The sequence below is a fragment of the Trichechus manatus genome, unplaced genomic scaffold (genome assembly GCF_000243295.1).
Source record: "Trichechus manatus latirostris isolate Lorelei unplaced genomic scaffold, TriManLat1.0 scaffold00265, whole genome shotgun sequence".
In the NCBI taxonomy this organism is placed as follows: domain Eukaryota; kingdom Metazoa; phylum Chordata; class Mammalia; order Sirenia; family Trichechidae; genus Trichechus; species Trichechus manatus.
Genome location: NW_004444201.1, coordinates 625,478 through 636,112, shown reverse-complemented (window position 1 = coordinate 636,112; position 10,635 = coordinate 625,478). Strand labels below are relative to the sequence as shown.

The following is a 10,635-nucleotide window of genomic DNA, read 5'->3' as shown; positions in this document are numbered from 1 at the left end:
AGACTTCCCCAGCGCTAGAGGGGGGCTCTCCAGCACATCCCACCACTGCTGTACCACGCCCCCTCCCCGTGAAGCTCTGCTGAGACACAGCCCCACGGACAGACTTCCCCAGCGCTACAGGGGGGCACCACAACACCTTCCCCTCCAGTGAGGTCTGAATCTCCCCTGGAGGGCTCTTCCTTGGCCCCTGTCTCAGCCCCGGTGCGTGCTGCTCCTCACATGTGCTGCTTCTACCTTCTTCAGAGTTCTCTTTGCTTCTTGTTAGCCCAAGCTTCATTGCCTCGTTCCCCAGCTGTAGCTAGTAATTCTTTATATAAACGTTCCCTGTTCAAATTAAGTGTGGTTTCTCTCCTGATGGGCCCTGAGGCATACAGGGGCTCTCTCAAGTCACAGCCATGGACTAGAGCTCTCGTTAAACACACGCCCACGCACTGTTTCTACAGCAGACCCAACTCGGGCATCCACCCCAGGGAACTCCAGCTCCTTACGTGTCCCGTGGGAGCTCAGGGTGAGGACAGCAGGGACTGAGGGAGTGCTGAGTCGAGATCCACCTCAAATGCCACCTCCCCAGGAGGCCCCCGGAGAAAGGGCTGCCCCTCCCCAGGCCCCTCCCATCTTGTGACCCCGACTTTCTTGGCACAGGCAGGCAGTCATCTCCTTTGTGTCCACAGCAGGCTGTCTGCCTCCCGTCTCAGGACAAGGGCAGCGTGAGGTCCCAGTGGCCCCGTTAGGTACAGAAGGGGTGCAGAAGGTGGAAGACATCACCCTGTTGTGCCAAGAGGCAGGACTCTGCTCCGCCCACCCTGCCTGGTACCAGGGCCACAAGTGGCTTCCTCCCCCTGCTCCTCAGCCTGGCTAAGTCCCCACCAGGCCCCACGCGCAGCTGCTGTGGCTGGGAAGACAGGTTCTCCACGAGAATTGCTGCTTCTGCAGCACATTCCAGGTCACTTGCTGAATCAAAACCCTAGAGTTTTCCTAGCTCTTGTGAACCCCGCTTTCACAACCCCCAAATCCTTCTTAACCCAGCTGGCATGCAGAGGGCCCCCAAATCATGCACGTGGTTCCCTCAAAATCCCCAGAGCCTCAGAGAGGCAAGGGTCATCCGCGGCCCCCAGACTCATTCCGGCCCCTCATCAGGCGGGATATTGGCAGGCCAGCCCCACTTGCCCCTTCTATGGCAGGGCTTATAGGGGAAACACTGTAACGTGGGCTGTGCTGATTCCTTGGGTTCAGAGGTGGCAATGGGGGGGAGGCAGAGGTGGAGGGAAGTGGCGGTGAGCAGGAGGGCCTAGGGTGTGATGGAGGTGGAGCAGGGTGGGGTGGGGTAGGGTGGGATGGGGTGGGGGAGTGAAGTCAGATGAGGCAGGAGCTGCTCACTCACTGCGGGAGCTGAGCTCCTCCCAGGTGCTCTGGTCCAGGCTCTGGTTCAGGTAGAGGAGGCCCATGTCCTCCTGGATGCGGATCCAGTCGTTCTCATGGAGCCTCGAGCGGTAGGCGCCGTAGAGGTGCTGGCCCAGGCGGAAGCTGGGCACCTCGCCGGGGAAGTCTTGAAGTGTGTGGACATAGAGCAGGGGTGTGCCGGCCGGCTGGTCCACGTACAGCTTCTCCCAGTAGGCGTCCCTTGAGAAGTAGAGGCCCAGCGTGGCTGCGGAGGCAGAAGTGGTGTAAGGGTTGAGAGGTGAGAACACTGCCCTCCTGGAGCCACACTCAGCTCTCTGGGAGAGCCCCGCACCCAAGGAAGCCTCCCAGCCAGGCCAATGTTCCCACAGAAGCTTTACTTCACACTACGGCAGAGGTTTCTTCCTGGACAAAAAACTCGTTAATTTAAAATTCTGATCCTAACAGGAATTTCTCATCTTTAGTCCTAAGAACATTAAAACACAATTATTTGTACAGGTAAGCCCTGCCTGAAAATGTGCCAAAACTGCTTTATAAAAGAAAAAGTAGGGGGAAAAGGAAGATTATAAGATGACTACAAAATCATTCTAAATTATGCAAATTTGACAAACACATGAGCTGGAGGGGGCATGGGCCAAACAAGAATGTAACACTTTCTAAGACAGTCATAACTCTTTATCCAAAGTTAAACACACTCCTACAATGCTGTTGTTGTTAGCTGCTGTCCAGTCGGCCCCCAACTCAGGTAACCCCGCGCAGGACAGAAGGAAAACACTCTGCCTGGTCCTGCACCATCCCCGTGATGGGTGGTGGATCAGTCCATTGTGATCCATAGGGTTTTCACTGGCTGATTTTCCTTTCTTCCTAGTCCATCTTAGTCTGGAAGCTCAGCTGAAAGCTATTCAGTGTCAGAGCAACACAAACATCTCCGCTGACAGATGGGTGGTGGTTGCACATGAGGTGCATTGGTCAGGACTCCAACCTGGGTCCCCTGCATGGAAGGCGAGAATTCTACCACTGAATCACCACTCCTACCATGTGACCCAACAGTCCCACTCCATTCATTTAAGAGAAAAAAGCATGTCTCCATAATGACTTAATCACAAACGACAGAATCAGTCACAACAGCTGAGAACGAACACGGTTGCAGATGCCCTCCCATGGTGACAGAGACACAAAGTTGTGTCCCTGGCATGGAACCACTCAGCAGTGATGAGAATGACCTGCAGCAACATGACCTCATGGACATCAGGTCAAATGGAAGGAGCGAGCACATGAGAAGAATGCCATGCATGATTCCAGACTGACTTCAGGGGACAGTCACACTCGTTGCCTGGTGGGTAGAGGGCTGGGAAGGGGACAGAAAAGGGGAGATGTAAAGGTTCTATATATATCATCATGGGGTATGGGCCACAAGGGCATATTCATTTGTTAAAACTATACAGCTAAGATTTGTGTATTTCAGCCCACTTAAATTTCACCTGACAAAACTGAACAAATAATCATTAAGGAGTGTGGGTAGAGAGAGATAAATGATGCAAGATAGGCAGAATGGGGACTGTCTTAGCTATCTAGTGCTGCTATAACAGAAATACCACAAATGGATGGCTTTAACAAAGATAAATTTATTTTCTCACAGTCTAGGAGGCTGAAAGTCCAAATTCAGGGCACCAGCTCCAGGGGAAGGTTTTCTCTCTGTTGGCTCTGGGGGAAGGTCCTTGGCATCAACCTTCCCCTAGTCTAGGAGCTTCTCACTGCAGGGACCCTGGGTCCAAAGAATGTGCTCCGCTCCCGGTGCTTCCTTCTTGGGGGTATGAAGTCCCTCTCATCTCTGATTACTTCTCCTCTTATATCTCAACAGATTGACTCAAGATACAACCTAATCCTCTAGATCGAGTCCTGCCTCATTAACATCAGAGGTTAGGATGTACAGCACATGGGATAATCACATCAGTTCATAAAATGGTGGACAAACACACAATACTGGGAATTGTGGCCTAGCCAAGTTGACACACATTTTCAGGGGACACAATTCAATTCCTAACAGGGACCCTTGTTCCATCTGGGAGAGGGGAGTGTGGGAGTTCGTTAGACTGTTTACCTTGTATATGCTGTTAAACAGAGAAACTGAGGCCCAAATTGACAGATTTCGGTGAGTGCAGAGAAAATTCACAAAGGTCACTGACTGTTGTAAAATGTACCCCAAAACAGATAAGATAGTGTAGAGACACCGTGACCATGAAGTCACGCAGCTTCCCCTTTGTGACAAAGACATCTCTTAACCATAAACTAGTTCAGGGTTTACCTTGTGCAAAGAATTTAACTTTAGGTAATTTCCCTTGCTTTCTGCAAGATAATCCTTGGAATTCCCTACCTTTATTATTTTAACACCTCTGGACTACACCTGAGGATTTGTGTAAGTGACTGAGGGCCACAGAGATAACCTAGTAACCAGATGTTGGCTGATCTCAGACTAGGGGGGCATGATTCAACCAGTCATGTTGACTCTACAAAAAAACCAAACTAAACCCTTGTCATCGAGTTGATTCCGACTCATAGCAACCCTATAGGACAGAGGAGAACTGCCTCATAGGGCTTCCAAGGAGCAGCTGGTAGATTCGAACTGCCAACTTCTTGGTTAACACGTGAACTCTTAATCACTGTGCCACCAGGGCTCCATGTTGAGACTAGGCAATGGTTAATTTTCTACTCTGCTTCTGCCTCTTCTCCTTAAAAGCTTCACTGTAATTAGCCTACACTGAGCCATTCGTTTTTTTAGAAACAAAATGGTCTCCCTTTATGCATACAGAATAACTGCTCCAATAAACCCTGTATTCTTTTATTTGTGCTTTGATCATTTTTTAACAATACTCAAAATTTTTCATAATAAAAAGTTTAAAAATGAATTAGGTAATCATTAAGGTTGTGTGTCAACTTGGCTGGGCCATGATTCTCAGTGGTTTAGCAATTATGATGTAGTTTGGCAGTCGTATAATGATGTAATCATCTCCATGATTAGATCTGATATAATGTGATCACCTCCATGATGGGATCTGCTGTGAGCAGCTAATCAATTGAAAGGGAGTTTACTTGAGGGTGTGGCCTGCATCCAATATGGTGGACTTTCTGGCAAAGCTCATGGGCTTTTTTGCTCACTCTGGATCCTGCAGCTGGCTCCTGTTCATCTGACCTCCAGTTCTTGGGACTTGAACTAGCAGCTTGCTTTCTGATCTTGGGATTCGTCATCCTCTGTGGACTGGATCCTGCAGCTGGCTCCTGTTCATCTGACCTCCAGTTCTTGGGACTTGAACTAGCAGCTTGATTTCTGATCTTGGGATTCGTCATCCTCTATGGACTGGATCCTGGGTTCATGAGCCCCTGCAGCTACGTGAGTAGAGAGAAGCCTCCATCCTGATCCATGGACTTGGGACTTTCCAGCCTCTGCAACTGTGTGAGCCATTTCCTTGAGATAAATCTCTCTCTCTACATATATATAGACACTTCACTGGTTTTGTTTCTCTAGAGAACCCAGCCCAAGACATTTGGTACTGACAATGGTTCTAGAGAAACAAAATTGTAAGAATGAGTTTTCTAAATTCATTCTCAAATCTGGTTAGTCTTAAAAATGTTGATGACTCTGCTTCCAGTAGTAAAGAAAAACAAAACAAAACAAAACAAAATAAAACCAACTCATAGCAACCCAGTAAAACAGAGTAGAACTGTCCCATAGGGTTTCCAAGGAGTGGTTACTGGATGTGAACTGCTGACTTTTTGGCTAGCAGCCTGAGCTCTTAACCGCTGTGCCACCACTGTAAAGACAGCAATCCCAATTCATGGTGTAAGGTGGCAATACAAATATGCAAAATATCACCACAAACAGACCAGGTATTGGTGAGAGACAAGGCTCTCGGTGATCACATGTTTGATACCTTTCTACAATTTTGTCATAATGAGAAGTATAATGAAGCTGGTTGGTTAGTCCTACTTTTGCTAGACAAAGGGGTGAAAGAGATGAGCACAGGGCTTCAGAGTCAAAGCTCAAGCGCTGCGTAAATGACCTCAAAGTTTCCACTTGTGCCTTGAAAGAAAGCCTTATTTCTTGTAGTAACAGGATATTGCAGAAAACCAAACCCAGAGTCTTATCATAAGATCAGCCGAATCACAATGTCAACTGAATTCTCAACCTCGAGTGATGTCTGAAGTCAAAGTGAGGGCACTCTTTGGTAAGAAATGGATTCCCAAAATTTGGGATGGGGATATATGGGCAGATAATCAGGAAGCTGGGGACACTGAGCCCCTAAATTCCATTGAATCACTCCTGCCAACAGAACCAGCCCTCTCACTCCCATCTGAAGAGATTACCCCATCTTTGTCTTAGCAGTAAAACCATTAGCCCCTCCACACCCATCTGATGAGATTAACCCAGCTGTGTCTGAAGAGCCTTTATCTGAGTCATTGGCTGGGGCATCACCTGAGGCAGATGCCTTACAAGACAATGCTGAGTGTTCTGAAAACATATCCCCACCACCCAATTTGGCTTCTAGATCTATAACTACACTTAAGTCCCAGTGAGCCCAAAAGCTGAAGTACAAAGTGTGACCCAGGAGGAGGTACACCACACTCCAAAAGAACTGCTTGACTTTTCTAATACATACAAACAGAAACCTGGGGAATATGTGTGGGAATGGCTACTAAGGGTGTGGGATAATGATACAAGGAACATAAAGATGGATCAGTCCAAGTTTATTGATATCGGCCCACTAAGTACAGATTCTTCGTTCAGTGTTTCAGCTTGAGAAGTTAGGAAAGGATCTAATAGTTTGTTTGGTTGCATTGCTGAAGCATGGATTACAAGGTGGCCTACACTGAATCAAGTTGAAGTGCCAGACCTGCCTTGGTATACTGTAGAAGAAGGTATCCATAGGCTTAGGGAAATTGGCATGCTAGAGTGGATTTATCAGGTTAGACCCACAGACCCACACATGGAATGCCCAGAGGACACACCTTTTACCACAACTGTGAGGAACAAATTTGTGAAGGGAGCTCCAGCATCCTTGAAGACTGCTGTGATTGATAAGTCATATTTGACAGTGGAAACTGCCCTAATTGAATTAAGAAACCTAACTACAATGGGGCTGATTGGACCCCATGGTGGTAGGCGCCAAGTGGCAGCACTCAATTGACAATTGACAAAGACAAGGTGAGTGTGGTTACCGTAACGGACAGCCGAGTCAAAGCAGTAAACAGAATAGTCTAACTCGTATGCACTTATGGTGTTGTCTACTTATTCATGCTGTACCTAGGAGTGAAATAGATAGGAAATCTACTAAATATTTATTTGATTTGTACAAGCAGAAGAATTCTAAGTCAAATGAACAGCAGTCTAACTCAAATTGTCAGAATAGTCACAACCCTGCAATCAAATCCCAGACATGAGCAAGTTTAGAGACCCACAACCCCTTGAATGAAGGGGAGGCCATGTCCCCTTGAGGAAGGACCCCACCACATTGCCAAAAATTTATATTGTTAATCTTTCTCCCAGCCTCACCCAAAGGGATCTACAGCCTTTTACTAGAGTGGCTGTTCATTGAGGAAAAGGAAATAATCAGACTTTTCAGGGATTACCAAATACTAGCTCTGAACTGACACTAATTCCAGGAGACGCAAAACATCACTGTGGCCCACCAGGCAGAGTATGGGCATATGGAGGTCAGGTTATTAATGGAGTCTTGGCTCATGTCCATCTCACAGTAGGTCCAGTGGGTCCCCGAACCCATCCTGTAGTGATTTCCCCAGTTGCAGAATGCATAATTGGAACAGATATACTCAGCAACTGGCAGAACCCCCACATTGGATCCCTGACAAGTGGAGTAAGGACTATTATGGTAGGAAAATCCAAGTGGAAGCCATTGGAACTGCCCCTACCTAGGAAAATAGTAAACCAAAAGCAATACCGCATTCCTGGAGGGATTGCAGAGATTACTGCCACCATCAAGGACTTGAAGGATGCGGGGGTGGTGATTCCCACCACATCCCCATTTAACTCGCGTATTTGGCCTGTGCAAAAATCAGTGGATTATCGAAATCTTAACCGGGTGGTGACTCCAATTGCAGCTGCCGCTCCAAATGTAGTTTCATTGCTTGAGCAAATTAATACATCTCCTGGTAACTGGTATGCAGCTATTGATCTGGCTAATGCCTTTTTCTCTATACGTGTTTTGAAGGACAAACAGAAGCAGTTTGCCTTCAGCTGGCAAGGCCAGCAATACATCTTCAGTGTCCTATTTCAAGGGTATATCAACTCTCGAGCCCTATGTCAAAATTTAGTATGCAGGGACCTTAATTGCCTTTTCTTCCCACAAGATGTCACACTGGTCCATTACATGGATGACACTGCTGACTGTACCTAGTAAGGAAGAAGTGTCAATGACTCTGAACTTATTGGTAACACATTTGCATGCTAGAGGTTGGGAAATTAATCCAACAAAAGTTCAGGCACCTTCCACCTCAGTGAAATATCTAGGGGTCTAGTCGTGTGGAGCATGTCGAGATATTCTTTCTAAAGTGAAGGATAAGTTATTGCATCTGGCCCCCCCCAAAACTAAAAAGGAGGCACAATGCCTAGTGGGCCTCTTTGGATTTTGGAGGGAACACATCCCCTTCATTTGGGTGTGCTACTCTGGCCTACTTATCAAGTGACTTGGAATTTGCTAGTTTTGAGTGGGACCCAGACAAAGAGAAGGCTCTGCAACAGGTTCAGACTGCTGTGCAAGTGGCTTTGCCACTTAGGCCATATGATTCCGCTGATCTAATGGTGTTTCAAGTGTCAATGGCAGATAGAGATGCTATTTGGAGATTTTGGCAGGCCCCTATTGGTGAATCACAGCACAGACCCTTAGGATTTTGGAGCAAAGCCCTGCCATCCTCTGCGGATAACTACTTTCCTTTTGAGAAACAGCTTTTGACTTGTTACTGGGCCTTAGTAGAGACTGAATGCTTAACCGAGTCACCATGCAGCCTGAGCTGCCCATCATGAACTGGGTGTTGTCTGACACACAGAGCCATTAAGTTGGACATGCACAGCAGTACTCCATTATTAAACAGACGTGATATATATGAGATTGGGCCTGAGCAAGCCCTGAAGGCACAAGTAAGTTGCATGAGGAAGTGGCCCAAATGCCCACGGTTTCCACTCCTGTCCCATTGACTTCCATCTCCCAATCTTCACCTATGGTCTCATGAGCAGTTCCTTACAATCAGTTGACTGAGGAAGAGAAAACTCGTGCCTGGTTTATAGATGGTTCTTAGTGATATGCAGGCACCTTCTCGGACCTCCTTGAAGGACAGTGGTGAAGGGAAATCCTCCCAATGGGCAGAACTTTGAGCAGCGTATCTGGCTGCTCACTTTGCTTGGAAGGAGAAATGGCCAGATGTGTGATTATATACTGATTCATGGTGTGTGGCCAATGGTCTGGCTGGATGGTCAGGGACTTGGAAGGAACATCATTGGAAAATTGGAGACAAGGAGGTATGGGAAAGAGGTATGTGGTTAGGCCTCTTTGAATGGGCCAAAGAAGTGAAGATATTTGTGTCTTGTGAATGCTCACCAAAGGGTGACCTCAGGAGAGAAGGATCTTAACAATCAAGTAGAGTGGAAACCAGTCATCTTCTTTTCCTAGCCACTCTGGTCATTGTGCAACAGGCTCATGAACAAAGTAGCCATGGTGGCAGGGATGGAGATTATGCATGGGCTCAGCAACATGGATTTCCACTCCCCAAGGCCCACTGGCTACAGCCACTGCTGAGTGCCCAATCTGCCAGCAGCAGAGACCAACACTGAGTCCCCAGTATGACACCATTTCTCGAGGTGATCAGCCAGCAACCTGGTGGCAGGTTGATTATGTTGGACTGCTTCCATCATGGAAGGGGCAGTGTTTTATTCTTACTGGAAGAGACCCCTACTCTGGATAGGATTTGCCTTCCCTGCATGCAATGCTTCTGCCAAAACTACCACCCGTGGACTTACAGAATGCACCAAAATGGTATCCCATACAGCATCACCTCGGATCACAGGATTCACTTCACAGCAAATGAAGTGCAGCAATGGGCCCAAGCTCATGGAATTCACTGGTCTTACCATGTCCCCCATCATCCTGAAGCAGCTGCCTTGACAGAATGATGGAACAGCCTTCTACAGACACAATTATGGTGCCAGCTAGGTGGCAATACCTTGGAGGGTTGAGGCAATGTTCTCCAGGAGGCTGTATATGCTCTAAACCAGCATTCAAAATATGATGCTGTTTCTCCCCATAGCAAGGATGCATGGGTCCAGGAACCAAGGGGTGGAAATGGGCATGGCACTACTCACTATTACCCCTAGTGACCCATTTGCATAATTTTTCCTTCCTGTCCCCATGACCCTATGCTTTTTGGTTCTAGAAGTCTTAGTTCCAAAGGAAGGAATGCTTCCACCTGGAGACACATCACTGATTCCACTGAACTGGAAGTTAAGAATGCCACCTGGCCACTTTGGGCTCCTTATGCCTCTGGATCAACAGGCAAAGAAGAAAGTTACCATACTGACTGATCCTGACTACCAAGAGAAAATCAGACTGATACTACATAACGGAGGTAAAGAAGAGTATGTTTGGAATGCAGGAGATCCCTTAGGGCGTCTCTTAGTACTACCATGCCCTGTGGTTAAAGTCAATGGAAAACTACAGCAACCCAGTTCGGACATGACTAGTAATGGCCCTGACCCTTCAGGAATGAAGGTTTGGGTCACCCCATCAGGCAAAGAATCACAACCAGCCGAGGTGCTTGCGGAGGGCAAAGGGAATGTGGAATGGGTGGCGGAAGAAGGTAGTTCTAGAAACCAGTTATGACCACGTGACCAGTTGCAGAAATAAGGACTGTAATTGTTATGAGTATTACTTCCTTGTATGTGTGCATCAAATATTTTTGTTTTCTCCATTTATAAAATACAAGATGCAAACAGGGCTAGTGCGTTTTTGGTTGTACACATGTTATATCATGTTTTGCACAAGTATAACTTCATAATTATCTTTATTTAGAGATTATGTATGGCTTAAGGAGGTGTGTATAGGTGCCAAGTTAACAAAGAGTGGACTTTGATCGTTAAGGTTGTGTGTCAACTTGGCTGGGCCATGATTCTCAGTGGTTTGGCAATTATGATTTAGTTTGGCAGTCATATAGTGATGTAATCACGTCCATGAT

General features: G+C 47.1%; 1 protein-coding gene across 1 annotated transcript in view; it reads right to left on the bottom strand.

The window, feature by feature from the left end:
- The window catches only part of RET (ret proto-oncogene), a 31,396-nt gene extending 29,763 nt beyond the window's left edge, over window positions 1-1,633 (bottom strand). Inside the window, exon 1 of the mRNA XM_023724845.1 lies at window positions 1,382-1,633. Coding sequence (XP_023580613.1) covers window positions 1,382-1,445 — 64 coding nt within the window. The 5' untranslated portion in view covers window positions 1,446-1,633. The remainder of the gene's footprint in view (window positions 1-1,381) is intronic.
- Between the last annotated feature and the right edge of the window lie 9,002 nt (window positions 1,634-10,635).